The 19,924-nt window shown below is 37.9% G+C and overlaps 1 protein-coding gene across 2 annotated transcripts in view; it reads right to left on the bottom strand.

Annotated features, from left to right (window-relative positions):
- Positions 1 to 10,823: 10,823 nt before the first annotated feature.
- OLR1 (oxidized low density lipoprotein receptor 1) overlaps positions 10,824 to 19,924 on the bottom strand; it is a 31,405-nt gene continuing 22,304 nt past the window's right edge. For both annotated transcript variants that reach the window (XM_066264013.1, XM_066264004.1), the window contains exons 2-6: positions 19,549 to 19,650; positions 17,287 to 17,532; positions 12,099 to 12,238; positions 11,682 to 11,797; positions 10,824 to 11,430 (exon numbers count right to left, since the gene is read on the bottom strand). In XM_066264013.1, the coding sequence (XP_066120110.1) occupies positions 11,286 to 11,430; positions 11,682 to 11,797; positions 12,099 to 12,238; positions 17,287 to 17,532; positions 19,549 to 19,564 (663 nt within the window). In that variant the 5' untranslated portion in view covers positions 19,565 to 19,650 and the 3' untranslated portion in view covers positions 10,824 to 11,285. The remainder of the gene's footprint in view (positions 11,431 to 11,681; positions 11,798 to 12,098; positions 12,239 to 17,286; positions 17,533 to 19,548; positions 19,651 to 19,924) is intronic.

Below are 19,924 nucleotides of genomic sequence, written 5' to 3'. Positions count from 1 at the left end.
TGAGAGACATTAAAGGGAATTAATCCCTGTGGCTAGGCCATCTGGATTTGTAAATTATGCTTATCTAGACAAGAAACAAACTTCTTCTGTCCTTAAGACAGAAGTCACTAGAGCCTGTTGAAGCTGGTGGTGCTTCCACTGAAGTTACACACCCTTATCCTGTTTCACAGGGACTGGGAAAGCAAGTGTTACCTCCCTAATGTCCTGAATGTTTGCATTCGAAGAGGTGTTTCTAAGGCCCTTTGAAGAAATTTTGAGGTGGTAGATTTATATCTCTCAAAGTGCAGAGAAAGGATTTATAATTGCAAGCTTTTCTAAAATAACTGCTCTAAGAGTGGAATCAGGGGCCTATCATTAAATTTTGACTGAAATAAACAGTAAATTCTCCTGGAAGCACTGAGCTTTCTTAGGCAGCTCATTGTAGCATTGTCAGTGGAGGCTGGGTCACTGTAGTGTTGCCAGTGTTGGGGTTCTTGGGATCTCCAAGGTACAAATTGAGAGGAAACCCCAGAGAAATTTCCAAATAGATTTTGTTAAGCTTATGCTAAAGCACAGGGGAGACAGCCCAGAGAAAAGGAATGTCCTCTCAACTGGCTTGGGGGCTGGCTGCTTTTATAAGCTAGGGACACAGCAGGCTTGTACCAAATGGCAGGCTTTTTACAAAGGTGGGCTTGTGAAGAGTTTGAGAGTAGAATTTTTCATGTCAGGGTGGAATGACTTCCTTCCTCTGTGGAGTAGCTTGGCAACTATCATAGGACCTGTGCTACAGTATGGCAAAATGGTGGTGTTGATCAGTGCTGCCACCCCAAGGAAGGCCATGAAGCAATCAAATCTTAATCAACTGCACATGCGTGTCAGTAGGTTGAGCAGGCAGTGAGAAGGAAGATAAAATCAGCTACCTGTATGTTTTGAGGAGGTAGTGGAGGGTGGTGACGTTTTTACTATCAGTTTATTCCAAGTTGCTTTTAATCACCTGCTCTCAACTTGACTTTCTGGTATTTTTCCATCCTGAGCTCACATCCCTAATGCTGTCTCAGTAGGAGAATGACCTTAAACTGGTAGATGCCATGCTAGCCTTTGCCAACAAGTCTCTTAGTGTAGCATTGGGGGGAAGCTCTCAAATGCCAAGAGTTTTGTAGTTCTCACCAATACATATCAAAATGGTAGGGGATGCAAGTGCCAGTATATAAGTGAGTTTTATTTTTTCCTTAACCCAGGCATTAATTCAGGCATTAGTTACAGTGCTATTGGCCATGAGTTCAATGTTAATGAATCAACAATATATATTAACTAAGGTGTCTTTGAAGAGAAACATAAATAAAACAAGTTTGTATGCTAATCTGTTGACAAAAAAATATGATCAGATGCTCATAAGGAGCCCAACTTTGTATTTTCTCCTTAAGCAATAATAGTTCAGTGTTTTCTCTGACTACATAGAACTTAACTACCATGATGAGTAATAAGAATTGACTTTGGAGACAAATAAACATATTGCTTTAAAACTTAACAATAAATATAATAATGGCTTAAAGCTTTGGCTAACAAAAAAATATTTTCAGGGAATATTTTATCACTGACATTGTTTAGTATTGCTGACACATGGTGATAATAAAAAGCAGACTAACATTTAACCTTAAAAAAAATTTTTTTCTACAGACAGTTTACCACTACCACTTCATTGCCTGCTGAACTCTCCTTGGAATACCTTCTCTTTCCTATAAAGCAGGGTTCAGGAACCTTTTTGGTTGAGAGAGCCATGAACGCCACATATTTTAAAATGTAATTCCATGAGAGCCATACGGCCCATGTACGTTATGCATTATCCAATAAAAATTTGATGTTGCCCCGGAGGACAGCTGTGATTGGCTCCAGCCACCCACAACTATGAACATGAGCGGTAGGAAATGAATGGATTGTAACACATGAGAATGTTTTATATTTTTAACGTTATTTTTTTTTATTAAAGATTTGTCTGTGAGCCAGATGTAGCCATCAAAAGAGCCACATCTGGCTCGCAAGCCATAGGTTCCCAACCCCTGAACTAGAGCATGCACCAAAAAACGGATTTCAGATTTGGAATCAGCAATGCAGAAATATATAGAAACAATTCTAAAACCTCATGCAATAGAAAGTGAAAAAATAATTGTTCCCCAGTGTAAAGATTAAGATAGATAACCTGTGGTGTGTGATCTAAATCGGTACCAACTGATCAAAAAGATTTAGCAAAATTAGGCAGGAATGAATGAGGTTATGGCGCCATCTGCTGCTTCATATTAGACATTTTAAGGCAAGCTGGAAGAAGTTAATCTGTTTCATTCATTTGAAGTATTGATAAATTTTAAGAATCTCTGAAGGCTGGACCTGACTCAGTAAAACTGTGGTTTTTACTCTGCTTAAAGGTATCTTTATTTTTTCACCTCTAAGGAATAAAGGTTGGTTGGAGTTATTTTCTATTGTTAGCAGCCATTGGATTTCTACAATAATGACCACATCTGTTTATTTTATTTTTCATTTCTGTCACCATATTGTAAATACCAGAGGGCAGAAACTTGTCTTGCTCACTACTAATTCCCAGCATCTATATAAGCACTTGTATGTTTTAATAGATGAATAAAATAGTCCATATATAGCTATTTTAATTTAATTTTTTTTCTCCACACTAGACTGTAAGTACCATAACAGGCTTTACATATATTCATTACAATCTACCTTGTTAGCACTGAAGAAGGAAGGTATTTGATAAGAAGTTGTTAAATGTATAAATAAACCAAAAAAAAAGTGAGAAATATTTCTAATATAATCTTTTTGTCAACGTAAACTAAAATAACTTGACACATGCCTGACCAGGCAGTGGCACAGTGGATAGAGCGTTGGACTGGGATGCAGAGGACCTAGGTTCGAGACCCTGAGGTCGCCAGCTTGAGTGCGGGCTTATCTGGCTTGAGCAAAGCTCACTAGCTCGGACCCAAGGTCCCTGGCTTGAGCAATGGGTTACTCGGTCTGCTGAAGGCCCGCAGTCAAGGCACATATGAGAAAGCAATCAATGAACAGCTAAGGTGTCGCAACGCACAATGAAAAACCAATGATTGATGCTTCTCATCTCTGTTCCTGTCTGTCTGTCCCTGTCTATCCCTCCCTTTGACTCTGTAAAAAAATAAAATAACTTGACACAATTATTTTGGTACTTAAGTTACTAAAGTATGTACAGTAATGTGTCAATTAACTATGGTGATATTTTTTGAGAAACGATTTGTTAAGTGACTTTGTCATGTGAATATCATAGAGTGCACTTGCACAGACCCAGATATTCTAGCCTACTATACACACAGGCTAAATTATATAGCCTATTGCTCCTATTGCTATAATCCTCTACAGTGTGTTACTGTACTAAATACCGTAGGCAATTGTAACACAATGTTAAGCATCTGTGTATCTAAACTTACCTAAACCTAGAAAAGGTACAGCAAAAATATTATAAAAAAGATTGAAAAAAGTTACACCTGTTTAGGGCACGTACCATGAATGAAGCTTGTGGGACTAGAAAGTTGCTCAGGGTGAATTAGCAAGTGAGTGGGGAGTGAATGCAAAGATCGAGGACATTACTGTACATTCCTGTAGAACTTATATAAACACTATAAACTTAGGCTACACTATATTTATTTAAATTATTTTTATTTCTTCAGTAATAAATCAACTTTAGCTTACTGTAAATTTTTACTGTAGAAACTTAAAATAATTTTTTTCATTGTTGTGAGAGAAAGAGAGAGAGAGGTAGAGAAAGGGAGATCAGGAAAGAGAGAGAGAGAGAAGCATCAACTTGTTTCACTAACTTGTTACATTTAATTGTGGCCTCAATGGTTGCTTCAAGTAGATGTCCATACACTGGCTGACACTCTATCCACTGAGCCACTGGCCAGGACCTTTAAGGAACTTATTGAGAACTGCAAAAGCATTTATTAAACCAGGGGTCTCCAAACTTTTTACACAGGGGGCCAGTTCACTGTCCCTCAGACTGTTGGAGGGCCGGACTATAAAAAAAAACTATGAACAAATCTCTATGCACACTGCACATATCTTATTTTAAAGTAAAAAAAAAATAAAATGGGAAAAATAAAAGAACAAGTAAATTTAAATCAACAAACCGACCAGTATTTCAATGGGAACTATGGGCCTGCTTTTGGTTAATGAGATGGTCAATGTGCTCCTCTCACTGACCACCAGTGAAAGAGGTGCTCCTTCCAGAAGTGTGGCGGGGGCCGGATAAATGGCCTCAGGGGGTCACATGCAGCCTGAGGGCCATAGTTTGGGGACCCCTGCATTAAACCCTTCCCTGTAATTTTTTTTTTTTTTGAGGGAAGTCTTATCTTGCAGTTTCCTTATCTCTTGGCTCTTCAGCTATGCATTCTTGTTCCAATTCCAACAACTCCTCATTAGACAATTTCTCAGAATCTATGTCTAGGAGCTCCTTGATGTCATCCTCATCCACACCCAGGTTAAGTTGTTTGCTACCTCAATCTCAAACCTGCTGATTTTTGCAACTTCCTCATTTTTGGCAAATTCTTTGAAGTCATGGCGGAACCTCTTGAGGTCTTTTTCCAGATGTCATTCACACAAATCTTGAGGGCATCACCCAAACCCATGCAAGTTTCCTGACGTGTTCATACATGTTGTAATCTTTCCAGAATTGCATCGGTGTCGTCTGTGTCCTTCTCAGTAGCAGCAACAGCCTGGGCAAAAAGGTCCTCCTCAGGTAACAGGCCATAAAAGTTGCTATAACTCCTTCATTGGTTACTTAGATCAAAGAGATGATATTTGAAGAGAAGAAAAAAAAACCACTTTGATATTGAGATAAAGATCACCAATAAAAAGAGAATTTCAGAAATATTATCAACAGTAAGCTTAATCTTGAAAGGTATGTTTTTCTCCAAACAGTACTCATTTCACTGACATAGCAATTCAAGAAAGCATCTTGGAAAAAGAGCTGAGCCATCATGACTTCCTATTGCTTCTATAGCACATGGGCAGTGTGTGTTTATTAATATAGCTGAAGGCCTGGGGGTTCTCACTGTGCCACATCACTAAGGATTTCTATTTGTATTCTGTAACATTGCCCCCAAGCAAGATTGTTGTCCTGTTTTTAAAGCCTTGAAACATGGCCTTGTCTTGGTCTCTCTATGGATAAAACTTTTAGGTGTCTGTTTTCAGAAAAACATCACTTCATCCTACGTCATTTTCAAAATATAACACACATGGTAAGATGGGCACAATATTTAGAAAAGTTGTTTATTTAATTTTTTTTAATCTTTGGGGTTTGTTGTAAATAAATAAAAAATTTAGGGCTATCTAAGCATATCTCAGAAAAGAGCTTAGCAATGGCAGATGATTTAATGTTTCTGAATCTATTGAGGTAGGTTCCTGCAGTCAGTTCCATAGGATGTTTTATTGAACTTATTTATATTATAATTGGATTTTTCATTCTCTAAGAGTAGAATTACCAGTTTTCTATCAACTGTACTCATAACAAAGTAAAAGAACCAGAAAAGAGCTGAGGTATATGACTGTTAGAACACGCATGCACACACACACACACATTTATGCTTAAATCCTTTCCCTTTTCATCATAGACACAGACAACAGTGTGGTGATAGCCAAAGTGGAAGGCGGGTGGGTGGGGTGGAGGTGGGCAAAGAGGAGATAAGTGAGGGTGGTAAGAGGCGGTGCTTTGGGCAGTGGGTGCATGATGCAGTGTGCAGATGATGTTTTGTTGAGTTTTACACTTGACACCTGCATAGTTTTGTGAACCAATGTCACCCTAATAAATTCCATTTAAAAAAAAAACTGTGAACTGGCCCAGGTCGGAAAAAAAAAACTATATTAATGAAACATAAAAAACAGAAACATTTGGAGGGCCTTATAAAGACAGGAAAGAAATAAACTAATGGCATACATAACTAACATTTTTTTGAACACTTACCAAATACTAGGAACTATTTGAAATATTCTATAAAGTCTACTGGAAAGTTCTGTCCATTTTTGGAATAAAACACAAATTTTTCTTACCATCAATAAACTTTATTAAATAATATATTTCCACATCAATCCTATCTTCCAAATATGGTCTGAAATGGTTTGCTGAGCTGAATTAAGCCTTTCTGCAATCTCCAATGTTGTCAGAAAAGGATCTTGCTCCAACATGGTCTTAACAACATCATCATCAATCAAAGATGGTCGCCCAGAACGTGGCTTATCAGAAAGGTCGAAATCACCTGTTTCGAATTTTTTGAACCATCTTCTGCATGTCCTATCAGAAACTGTACCTTCACCAAACACTTTCAATAAATTTCTACATGCTTCTGTAGCATTTCTTCCTTGTTGAAATTCATATACGATACAGTGGCGTAAATGAACTTTATCAGTAGCCATGGGTACACTATCGCTTCACACATAAGACTAACGTGAATCAACTTTGTTTTAGTTAATTTGCTAAGTCAGTATGTATACATTAAGTGATAAAAATAGAGAGGCATACATGCTTATGTGTCGAAACTTGTTGTGATAGAAATGGACAGAACTTTCCGGTAGACCTTATATAAACAATACCCCCATTAAATCCTCAAATATTTATGAACTAGTAGGTAAGCTATAAGGATCTATAACTTACCAGTGTTATTCCTATCATTCAATTAAGAAAATCAAGGAAATAAGATGGTAAGTAACTTGACTTAGATAGCAGAAATTAAGTAATAGACTGAGATTTGAACTCGGGCAGTCCAAATTCAGAATCCTTGCACATTTCTTCAATAAGAAATAAACATAGCATAAACAATAAGTTATTTACATTGGGGTCAGCAAACTTTTCCTGCAAAGGATGAGAGAGTGAATATTTTAGACTGTAAATAACTTGCACTATCTGCTACATGTTTTTTAAAATAACACTTAAAAAAATATGAAAACCAGTCTTAGCTTTCAGGGCATACATAAATAGTCTGAAACCCCAAAGCTTTAGTTGTAGACTTGATTTAAACAATAAAAAGGATAAGAACATTTATGTGGGTGAGATCAACAAGTCTCATACAAACTAAGGGGAGAGGAGAGAGAAAAAGATCTCCATGATATATCAGATTAGGGTAATTGCCTTTGAACTTAAGGTTTGTGATGACAAGACACTAATATCTGTAAAAACTGGAGACAGAAATAGGAAGGGCGATTGGACAATGACTCATAGTCACTGTCAGCTTGACTAAAGAAAATAGCTCTGTCATCAACTTTGAAATAGCAACAATATCAGACACTGAGAAAAAAATTCATCTTGTAGTCTTGGACTAGAATTTTTTCTAGGGATATTTTCAGCTCAACATGTTTTTGTTCAGAGATATCATAAGTTCCAACAGAAAGAGAAACTTAAGTACCTGTAAAGCCAGTATACACAGCCACCATCACAGCAGCCTGACCCATGCAGGTTCACATTGGATTTGGACAAATGGTAATGAAACAACAGAGCCACAAACTGGTGGGCCATTATCTTTAATCTTAGCTTGCACCCAGCGGACAAGTAAAAACACACATTGGGCTCCAAAACCCACTCATTCAGCACTCACAAAGCTACTTACTGATCCGAGTTTTCTAGAATCAAAGATCTCTAGCTCACCAGACTTATTCACCTCTGTTCCCCAACTTCTTCCTTCTCCCTGCATAAACTCTGCACAAACTGGCTTTTCCTTCAGCACTCTGCCATCTTGGCTGCTTCTCCTGGCCTCTTCCACATGGCCTTTCTCTGCTCTGCTCTCTAATGTTAATCTCAGGAACCTGAGAGAGAGCAAGCTCCCAGTCTGCCCCACTTTATAGTGTAGAAACCCAGACCTTTAATCCAATATACAAATAGGGAAGTCTCTAATACAAAGTCACTTATCTGAGGCATGATGGGATTGCACCACCCCACATCAAAAAGGGTGGGAAAGGCTTAGTCCTAAAACCAAGCCTCAGGCTACAAGGATCCTGTCTGCCCACAGCCTGCCCCCAACACATGTTAATATAATCATGCCCTTTCAAAGCAAGAAGGGCAACTAATATCACCTGGGCAACAGGCTTCCATGTGGGCAGCACCATCTTTAACAAAGTAAGCATAACAGTACCCAACTATAAAATCCTTCTTCTGGTGTTTTGTTTAGAACCAAGATGGAGTAACAAAGGGTGGATTTGCATTCCAACATGATGCAACCAAACAAACAAAAACAGACAAGATACATAAACTAAGAATGATTTTTAAAACCCACTGTATATGAAAACACACACACACACACACACACACACAATGATCCATGAGAGATAGAGAACAAAAAAGGTGAGCTTTATGATTGCCCAAATTACCATGTTTACAGAAGGACACACACAGGAAAGGGGAACTGAGAAAGATACTGGAAAACACCTGAATTAAGAAAGATAAAGGCAGCAAGAGTTCAGAGGAGAATACAACAGAGACATGAGCTGCACAGAGAGAGAACCCTGAGATCTTCAGAGAGTCTTCCATGAGTAAGCAGTAAGTTACCAATCAGAGCATCATTGTGAGGGATTGGAGAAAGACCCATACAAAAAGAATAAAGGAAATAATACCCAGGATATACACAGGGTAGAGAACAGTGTATTTCCCCACCGCAAGGCTGGAAAAGACCATAGCTTATGGAGCATTGGATAGAACACTCAGAAATATTCCCTTCATAATAGAGAATAATTAATTCAAGACTGAGAATTCTTGGTACTGCCTAGCAATCATAGAAACAATCACCAGAAATATTACACTGTTTCTATGTAGCTTAAATATATCTCACAATAAAATTTAGGTACATTTATAGAAACACAGAAATATCTAGCATGGACCTAGGTAAAATTAACCATGTCTGAATTTCAACCAAAGGTTAGCAGCCATGCAAAAAGTCAGAAAAACATGATCCTGGGGAAGATGAGATCATGAGGTAAAAAAATAACATCAATTCATAGGTAAAAATTAAAAGACATGAACATTAAAATGGTTAATATATTCTTAATATAGTCATATATTTAAAAAGCTACATAGAGACATGAATTTTTTAAAAAGCAAATTTCTAAAGAGATAAAATCTAAAAATTGTGAGATAAAACTACACTGTATGATATTAATGTTAGACTAGAAGTCTACAGAACAGATTAATGGACTTAAAGATATAACAATAAATACTAACCAAAATAAAACGCAGAGAAAAAATAATTTTAAAAGGAAAAGAACAAAGGGAATGAGGGAGGTAAGAATGAGGAAAGCAAGAAGCATTAGAGTGCTGTGGGATAACTTCTTGTAACATAACACACGTATAATTGGAGTCCCTTAACAGTATGTGGGATGGGGACAGTGGGAGAGGGAGAGGACAAGAAAATTATTTTTTTTAAATAACTCAATATTATAAATATTTTCCGATTTGATAAAAATAAAAAACAAAAAGAATACTTCACAAACAGATGTTTACTACAGGAAATGATCAAGTTTTTTTAAAAAATTAAGATGTCTCATAAAGTTATTTTGTGTCTAGAAAAATGATAAAGAGGACCAGAAATGATAACTAAATGGTTGTGCAATTTTTTCTTATTATTTAAATACATATCTTTAAAGATTATTCACTGTTTAAGCAAAAATAATAACTATATTTTGGTGCTTATAATATATATAAATATCAAATATATGGCAACATTAGCATGAAAGCTGAGAAAAAGGAATAGAAGTATATTGTAAGGTTCTATTCCTGTAGCTAATGTCATATATACATTTGGCCTTGCAACATTTGTATGATACTGGTTGAAATACAAAATGGTACAACTTTGGAAAAAGCGTGGCAGTTTCTTAAGTAGCTAAACATACACCCACTAAATGATCCACACATTACACTCCTACATATCTACTCATGAGAAGAGAAACCTTATGTTCATACAAAGACTTGTACACAAATGTTCATAGCAGCTTTATTTGTAATAGTTCTTTTCAAGAACCCAAAAGGTATCAACAGGTAAATGGATAAACAAATTGTGGTCGATCCACACAAAAGAATAATACTCAACATTTAACAGGAATGAAAAATTGATACAAACAAGATAAATGAATCTTGCTAGTTATGCTAAGTGGAAGAAGCTAGACAAAAAGAAAACAGGGTTTATTGTACAATTTCATACATGTAAAATACCACAAAATGCAAACTGAAAGCAGACAGTTGTCTGGGGAGGAGCATGATGAAACTTTGGAGGATAATGGATAGCCTCACTATCCTGATTCTGGTGATGATTTCAAGGACACATGTTTGCATATGTAAATACTTATTGATTGTGCACCTTAAATATATTCAGTTTACTATAAATCTGTTAATAAAAGAAAATATTTGTCGTTTGGGGGATGATAGAAGGTTTGTTTGTTTATTTTGTTTTTTAATAAGATTGGCACTAGATTATCTGTAACAAGATGGAAAGGCTAACCTATGAAGGAACGTAGAACTGTTTGGAAGAATTAAAGGTATTAAGCTGTCCTTTGGTAGAGAAAAAAAATGAAGAAATAACTCACTTAGAAACTGCTACTTAATTGTCACAGAAAAAAACATCCAATTTCTAATTACTTCTTGGGGCATTCCAATTGCCCCAAAATGTGAGGATGTGGTGTGTGTGTGTGTGTGTGTGTGTGTGTGTGTGTGTGTGTGTGAGAGAGAGAGAGGGGTGTGAGAGAGAGAGAGAGAGAGAGAGAGAGAGAGAGCGCGAGCACACGCACTGGAGAGAGGTCGTCATTTCAAAGCCTGCAACAAGTGGCAGCTTTTAACATTGAGAACGTACATGAGTTTCTTGATTCCAGTATGACCTTTCCCCTGTCCTATTTCTTCATGTGCTCCGTTTCCCACATGCTTCCTTTTTGCTATCTATCTTTAGTTGGGCAACTCTTTCCTGTTCTATCTTCTATGCAGTTTTAGGAGGATGAGAGGAGAAAGCATTAGAGAGAGAGGGTTGCCAAGGCTTGAAGAGAAGCAAAACTTTAAAATAGAAAAGGGGAGGGGACCAAAGGCTGGCTGGGAGGCTTCATAGAAGCTAGGTGAACAAATGTAGACAGAGATAGAATCAAAACTGTTGATATAAAGATTTCAGGCAGCTGAAATCTTTCTGCCAAGGAGCTCTACAGTCAGCTAGTATCTGTTCTCTCACAGTGTGCATCCAAATGAGGAAGCATAGCTTAAATTTCAGAAGAGAATTCAAAGGTTGACTCATTTTTTCCCCCCAGAGCCTTCAAATTCACTGTGCTCTCAACAAAGTCGCCTTCTTCTGACATATACTGTATGCAATTAAAATGCAGTTGTCCGCAAAAACAGCTCCCCTTTGTATATATGCACAAGTGCCTGAAGGGTATTTCTGGGAAACAGCTCCTTGGAGTCTAAACCTGTAGGTGGAGACAAACAAGAAAAGTAAATTACTGCCACCTTGTGTCACGAATTTAGCCTTGTCTCAAAGTTTCAAATCAGTAATAACTTGTGGGAAGGAAAACTCCAGGGAAAGCCAGGTCCCTGCGTGAAGTGTGAGCGGTGAGGAAGGAAACCCTCAGAATTCTCCAAGCTTCTCCCTGGCAGGAAAGCACATTGGGTGGAATGTTGAAGTAACTTCACGAGGTTCAGCAAAGAATAGGAAACTTACACGTGGGGCATCAAAGGAGAACCATCCTCCCAGAGCCATGAGTCGCTTGGTTTCCTCTGAGACAGCCCTGTCCAGAATGGGAAATTGGAATGGGCACTCGCTTGTTTGATGAATTCCTGTGGGGAGCAACATTTCTTAGTTGATGTTAAGTCAGTGTGGTTGTTTTACAGATTTACAGAACAGAAGCACCAAAAGAGATCTTTGACATCTTCTTGATGGTTTCACTGACATGTCTACTGAAGCCTAGCAACACTCCATAACCTGTCTATTAGAGATCATGTATGAATCCGTGGCTAGACTGGGCTAGTAAACAGGTATTGTGACTCTCAGACAAGGGCTCCTCCACACAAAGCCTAGACCTGATTTATTTCCCTCTAAACCAATATACCAGCCCAACACACATCCATAATAACTTACCAGATCATGCGTGCTATTAATTGTCAGCATCTGGGCATCCAAAGACAAGCAGTTCTCCTGGCTTTTTTCCCAATTAAATGAGCCAGAGGAAAATAAGTAACAGTGTTCTTCATGCCAGAGCCAGTCTTGGGGACAAGGACCTAAGAAGTGTGGAATATCTAATCAGAAGGTTATTCCTGAGTAAACATGTTTATAATTCTTAAATCAAGTTTCCCCTCAGGATTCTCATGTGCATACCACCTCTTCTTAACTAGAATTATAGCCGGACTCTGCAAATAATCAATAGCCATAGAGTATTTATTTCTACATTTTATGGAGTAAAAGAAAAGGCATTCTGATTTTAGTAAACTAAGTTAGAAAGCAAGACTGTTAAAAGCAAAAGTTGGGCTGGGATCTAATTTTAGAATCTGATTTTATTTTTTTAAGTTAGGTTTGGAATAATGGAAGTGAGAGTTGGGACAATGAATACTTTATAGCCATTCTGCTATTTAAAATGTATGCTACTATATTTTAAAATTTTAAGTCTTTGGATAATGGATTTAAGCTTAAATACCATGCCCCTTTTTTTCTTTTTCTTTCTTTTTTTTTTTTTTATAAAGTGGGAGTCAGGGAGGCAGAGAGACAGACTTTCATATGTGCCCAACCAGGATCCACCTGGAAAGCCCTCTACTGGGTGATGCTCTACCCATCAGGGGCCATTGCTCTGTTGCTCAGCAACCAAGCTATTTTAGCACCTGAGGCGAGGCCATGCAGCCATCCTCAGTGCCCAGAGCCATCCTCAGCACCCGGGGCCAACTTGCTCAATTTATTCAAACCATGGCTGTGGGAGAGGAAGAGGAGGGGTAGGTAGGGAGAAGTAGATAGTCACTTCTCCTGTGTGCCCTGACCAGGAATCAAACCCTGGATTTCCACATCCCAGGCAATGCTCTACCGCTGAGCCAACTGGCCAGGAAAACACCATGTCTTCTAATATAAGATTCATGTTGTATTACAGTAGCCTATATGTAGCTCTTCAGTAATTACATTGTGGCTAGTCTGCATTAAGATGTGCTATAAGTGTAAAGAACATATATGATTTTAAATTTTTTATATGAAATAAGAATGTCAAATAGGCCATTAAAAACTTTTATATAGCCTGACCAGGCGGTGGCGCAGTGGATAGAGCGTCGGACTGGGATGCAGAAGACCCAGGTTCGAGACCCCGAGGGCGCCAGCTTGAGCGAGGGCTCATCTAGTTGAGTCCAACATCGCTGGCTCAAGCAAGGGGTTACTTGGTCTGCTGAAGGCCCGCGGTCAAGGCACATAAAAAAAAATTTTTTTATATAGGCCCTGGCCGGTTGGCTCAGCGGTAGAGCATCGGCCTGGCGTGCGGAGGACCCGGGTTCAATTCCCGGCCAGGGCACATAGGAGAAGCACCCATTTGCTTCTCCACCCCCCCCCCTCCTTCCTCCCTGTCTCTCTCTTCCCCTCCCGCAGCCAAGGCTCCATTGGAGCAAAGATGGCCCGGGCCCTGGGGATGGCTCCTTGGCCTCTGCCCCAGGCGCTACAGTGGCTCTAGTCGTGGCAGAGCGACGCCCAGAGGAGCAGAGCATCACCCCCTGGTGGGCAGAGCTTCGCCCGTGGTGGGCGGGCCGGGTGGATCCCAGTAGGGAGCATGCGGGAGTCTGTCTGTCTCTCCCCGTTTCCAGCTTCAGAAAAATACAAAAAAAAAAAAAAAAAATTATATACATTAGTGTTGAAAAACTATTTCAAATATATTCGTTTAAATTAAGTATGTTACTAAAATTAATTTTGTTTGTTTCTTTTTCATTTTTAAGTGTGGTTACTAAGACAGTTAATGTTGCATACCTGGCACACAGAGACATTACAGGGAAAACAGTAAATTGATACAAAATCTCACTTAATTTCAGTGAGATTTCATAAAATAGGTAGTTGTTACTTGCAAAAACCTCACGGAGTCCAAAAAATCCACTGAGGTTTAGGCAATAGGCAGAATATGGCAATGTCTATATGTTTATGGATGTTTTAAAGAACCCCCAGATCTTCCGTTCCCTCTTCCTCCACTTCCTCCTCCTCCTCATCTCCCCTCTGGGTTAGCAGCACTTGGAATCTCTTGCATAAGAAACAGGGTCCTTGGGACTATGCTATGAGCAAAAATGAAAACTAAAATCCTTGCAAAAGGCAACATTTTAATTTGTATTTTCTTTGTGGCATAAAACCATTAGATAATTTTATAAAAGTAGGCTTTATCACTGTTCACAGTGGCCAAGACATGGAAACAACCAAAAAGCCCTTCAATAGAAGACTGGATAAAGAAGATGTGGCACATATACACTATGGAATACTACTCAGCCATAAGAAATGATGACATCAGATCATTTACAGCAAAATGGTGGGATCTTGATAACATTATAAGGAGTGAAATAAGTAAATCAGAAAAAAACAAGAACTACATGATTCCATACATTGGTGGAACATAAAAATGAGACTAAGAGACATGGACAAGAGTGTGGTGGTTACCAGGGGTGGGGGGAGGGAGGACATGGGAGGGAGGGAGGGAGAGTTAGGGGGAGGGGGAGGGGCACAGAGAACTAGATGGAGGGTGACGGAGGACAATCTGACTTTGGGCGAGGGGTTTGCAACATAATTTGATGACAAAATAACCTAGACATGTTTTCTTTGAATATATTTACCCTGATTTATTAATGTCATCCCATTACCATTAATAAAAATTTATTAAAAAATAAATAATTAAATAAAAGTAGGCTTTATCACAGAGGGAAAAGGTAAGAGGGCACTAAACTATAGAAGAAGAAAGAGAATGAGGAAGGGCATGAAAAGACCAGAATGAAAGCAACAAAAGCAGGTTTTTACTTCTGAATCTGCCTAGTCCCATTATTTCATTTAAAAGGAAAGAATATGCAGTGGTCGCCAAAAGTAGGTTTACAGTGGTGAGTACACAAAACACAGTTTTATGCTTATATTATTATTTATGCATCAATTATTGTATTACTTATTATTATTGTTAACCTACATTTGCCTGCTCCTGCACTGGTTTTGTGGCATTGCTTTTCTAAGCAGGTTTTCCAAGTTATGACAGGGTGTGAAAGACGTATCTCAAAATGTGGTATGCGAACCACTTGTGTTTATTTTCATTATTATTTATTTAATGATTGTATAATTATTATGTATTAGTTATTTTTATTTAACAAACACTGTTGGCAGTACTTTACATATATCAACTCATCTAATCCTTGTAACAGCTCTGTGATGTAGATCCCACTCATTTTCTTCACCTAGCGGAGAGAGAAAACGGAAATGGAAACCTAGGTGGTCTGACTAGTGTCTGCAAAGTTAATCCCCACTTTACCTCATCTGTCAAACTTATAAGTTGGAATCAGTTGAGGAAATATGTCTTGGTGCCCCTCAAGACATTTGATCCATAATCTTGGGATAAACCTGCCATTGTAAAGAAGCCACTTGGGTGATAATTTTGTACACTAAGGATGACAACCACCGCTAATTCCAGGGCTAATGTAAACAAAATCTCTCACAACAAAGACCCTGAATCTTTCTAGCTGAATGATCTCAAGCAAAGCATGTGTGGTAATATCTCCGAGTCCCTCCCTCTTCACATATACATAGAAGACCACAGACTTAGTAGCAAGAAAGGTAAAACTTGTCTCAAACTTGAGAAAACTGGCACTCTTGCCCATGTGGTATTTTATTATTCGTGTTTTGAGAATCTTCTCAGATCTGCTTCATGAAAAGCAGTACTGTATTCGGTGATATTACTGATCAGCCCTTATCTGACATTGTCAAGGAATAGAGCGTGTTTATCTACTGGTAAAAGACATACCGCTTCTTATTTTTAATCAGTTTATCCATGTCTGGCACCTCTGGGAGATGGTTCTGTATGGTCCTGACATAAATTTAATTTCATACAACTGATAAAAACAAAAATGTTTTTACAGCTCCACCTGTGAAATAAACCTTTGGCCAGTATGTAACTAAACACTTGGATCCTTGATATACAAGCTCTCTTCTTTTAAGCTTTCTTTGAGATGGACAATTCTTTTATTTCCTTGATAACTACCTCCTTAAAGAGATTAGTTTCTCTAAAAATTTCTGCTTAGTTTGAAAGTTGAAATAACTTTGTAAATGTTAAAGGGATTTATAAACTGCAAACCTTTATACAAAACAATTTATCATTATTATTATCATTTAACTTATCTGGGTTTCAATTTTTTATCTATAAAAATAAAGGGAGCTGTGGTTATTGATGAACTGTTATTGTACAATATTTATTCAAAGATGACATAGTTGAGATTAACTGAACTATACAAGCAAGAAACTGGAGCTTTCTCTGTGTATTAATGGTAGTTAGTTATTAATGCTTAGAGTAGGGCTTACTTATACACCTCAAAGCACACTTCATCTCAAACTCTCTAACTCTTTTTATGATTAAAATCACATTCCTGACTTAATTACAAACTATGAAAAGACTAAATAAATCAGATAATTTCTGTAATAAACCTCAGAGTCCACATTATCATCTTCTTCTAATAGATGCTACTATTCTACCTGCCTCCTAGAGTCCTGAGTTGATTACATAGCTGACATAACTTAAATTATTCTCATATAAACTGACTTCATGGGCTCCTCATACTTTTGTCTCATTTGAGGTATCTACCAAACAGTTCCAAGCCGCCCATCTTCAATGATTCAATTTAAATTGATATAGCACATGTTAGGAAATAGTGCCATAGAATGAAACTAATGTAGAGGTTCCAGGGATAAAGGAGACTCTTTAGAAAAATAAATCAGTGATGAAAATATATGGCAATTGGAAGAGATAAGAATCAGTGGCAAGGGGTAAGGGTAGAAAGGTTCTTCTAGAAAAACCTTATAACTACAATTTTAAAAAGAAAAAAGACTTACAAAGAAGGGAAACAAATCCATCAGAAGTGTGCTGAATTGAAACAATTCTCAAGAATTTGGCAGAGAACAGGGTGAGGATGACAGAAATAGAGAACTTGTGGTGTACAATATTATGAAATGATGATATACCAAAATAATGAAACACATATCAATATGCCAATTTTGTGCCTAGAAACTTTCCCCCAAAAAAGTTAAAATTAATTAGAGGAGTTTCCAAGACCTCTCTTAACCCCTTCTTCCCCCATACCTGAAAAATTTGCAGCTTTCTTCAGAGCTTCTTGGAGACTCAGGTTCTGGTGTTGCAGTTCCTTTTGTTTTCTGGATTTCTCTTCTAGCTTCTGGGCAAGGGTATCAATCATTTCTTTGAGTTCCCTCTGTAATTCTTGGGAAGCTTCTTTCTCCTGTTTCTGGGCTAAAATCTGTCCCTCCAGGGTATGTTCCTGGTGAGTAAGGTTTGCTTGTTGTTGCTTTAGAAGATCAGACACCTGGGATACTAAATTGTAGCTGAGTTAGGACTTCATTTCCAATCTCCAATAACAGTTCCCTTTGCAAATCAATGCCAACCCAATGAATGCAATAAAAATAAATAAATAAACTGAATCAAATAATTTACTTTGACAACATTTTAATCACTTAGAAAATAACTCAAATTTGCTAAAAATATTAGGGATTGAAAAGTTTTTTTGAAATTCCTGTACTATATTTTTTTAAAGATCAAGACTTTTCAGACACTTACGATTTAAACAAATTATCAAGGTTTCATTTGTTATTGAGAGTTACACACAAGTTAAAAGCAATCCCAAGATAAGTATAAGTGACATAAATAAAATACAGACAATCTAAAGACAGTCACCAACCAGACTCAACCACTATTAGTGAGAATGTCCTTAGTGATTTACTGTATTTGTGTCTTCATTTCTCTGTCATCTCTCTGTACTTTTTTAGACTTCCTTATTTTAGTTAAGAACTATGATACTAATCCCTTTTTGGAGACAACCTTCTACAGAATTATTTTAAGTTGCTGCATCACAAGAGGCGCAAACATTTTTTTTTTTTTTTTTTGCCACAGCACATTTTAGGAAGGGTGGAGATGAAATGAAGATTGTGAAATCAAGCAGACAACAAATGTTAAGGATTAAATATCTCAGTTCTAAAATTTTGATGTTTCAGTACACAGCAGTCTCCTTGCCTTGAAGGCCAGGTCTGACCTTGCTATAAAGTGACCAAAGCCTTAAAGAAATACTCTTCCAATCACTGTCACTAGTTAAGGGCACTTCTCCCAACCTTTAGGAAAGAAAGGCCACAGTGTCAATTGATTGAAAAAGATGAATGACTTGTGACCTTAAGCAACAATTGAAAACCAAGTAGCACTTACAGGTCTTAATAACCTGGGTCTAGACAGCCAAAATAACTCAGATCTTCAACCTAAATGCACGGGCAGATGGATATGGGCATCATTTTCTTTTCTTTTTGCTCGCTTTATCTTTCTTTTCACTTCTTTCCCTCTGAGCAACCTCTTTCCTCAATGCCCATACTACAAATTTGAAGTATGTTTTGTTTAACATGTTTTATTTATTAAAACTCTGTTTCTGGGTCCTGGGCAGGTAATTCAATGGCTAAAGCATCATTCCCCTCCCCTCCCACGTCAAGGTTGTGGGTTCAGTCCTGGGGCAGGGCACACATGAGAAACAGCCAATGAGTGCACAACTAAACGAACAACTAAGTAGATCAAGGAGTTGATGCTTTTCTCTCTGTCTCTTTGTTTCTCTCCCTTACCCTTTATCTCTCCCTTCCTCACTCAAATCAATTGGGGGGGGGGGGACTTTGTTTCTTGTTTTTAACTTTAATTTGGTATTTAAGCATCTCTATTAAAACACCATATGGCCTGACCGGACAGTGGACCTGAAACACTGAGGACCCAAGTTCAAGCCCCTAAAGTTGCTGGCTTGAGTGCAGGCTCACCAGCTTGAGCATGGGGTCACTGGTTTGAGCGTGGGATCAAAGACATGACCCTATGGTCGCTGGCTTGAGCCCAAAGGTCGCTGGCTTGAAGCCCAAGGTCACTGGCTTAAACAAGGGGTCACTGGCTCAGCTTGAGCCCCCCCCCCCTCTCCAGTCATAGCACATATGAGAAAGCAATCAATGAACAACTAAGGGGCCACAATGAAGAATGAGCTAAATGAGGTTTCTTTTGCTTAAGATGATCTTATAGATAATTAACTTCAAACTATTTTTTCTTCATTTTTTTAAGATTTATGTAGGCTCTATCCATACAGTTTTGAAAAATAATCAAAACAAAAACCTACCATTCCTAATCTTCATTATACACCTCCATCAACTTGACAGAATTACACAATATACCTCTTTATCTTCCCACTCATTTTAAAAACTGTTTGCTTGAAAAGTATCTAAAGCAAGATTATGTGTAGGTATTCTGAAACCAATTTACAAACCATGTTTATAAAGTCTCACTTTTTCCCTGCAATCCTTTTCCTGTGTCAGCACTTACATTGCATTATCAGCATTATGATGGTCACCAGAAAACTCAGACAAAGGATCCCTAGAGTCACAGCCACAGGGCACCACCACCGACATGAAAGAAAATAAATACCTAGAGTGATAGAGGATAGAATCAGAAAGACAAAAAGATGGAGGCAAGTAATCAACCAATTCTTTGGATCTTGTTTATACACTGGTACTTTGCATTACTTACTTCTAGTTCTCCCAACAACTCTGCAAATAATTCATTGTTCATCATTACAGATAAAAAATCTGGACAACTAAAGAATTTAAGTAATTTACTCACTGTCACGCAAAAGACACAATTGAAGATCTGGGATTCGATACCAGATATTTTACTCTAAGTATCTGATTCTCCTCCCCTG

The sequence above is a fragment of the Saccopteryx bilineata genome, chromosome 1 (genome assembly GCF_036850765.1).
Source record: "Saccopteryx bilineata isolate mSacBil1 chromosome 1, mSacBil1_pri_phased_curated, whole genome shotgun sequence".
In the NCBI taxonomy this organism is placed as follows: Eukaryota; Metazoa; Chordata; class Mammalia; order Chiroptera; family Emballonuridae; genus Saccopteryx; species Saccopteryx bilineata.
The sequence above is the reverse complement of the archived record's forward strand: the minus strand, read 5'-3'. Positions and strand labels throughout refer to the sequence as shown.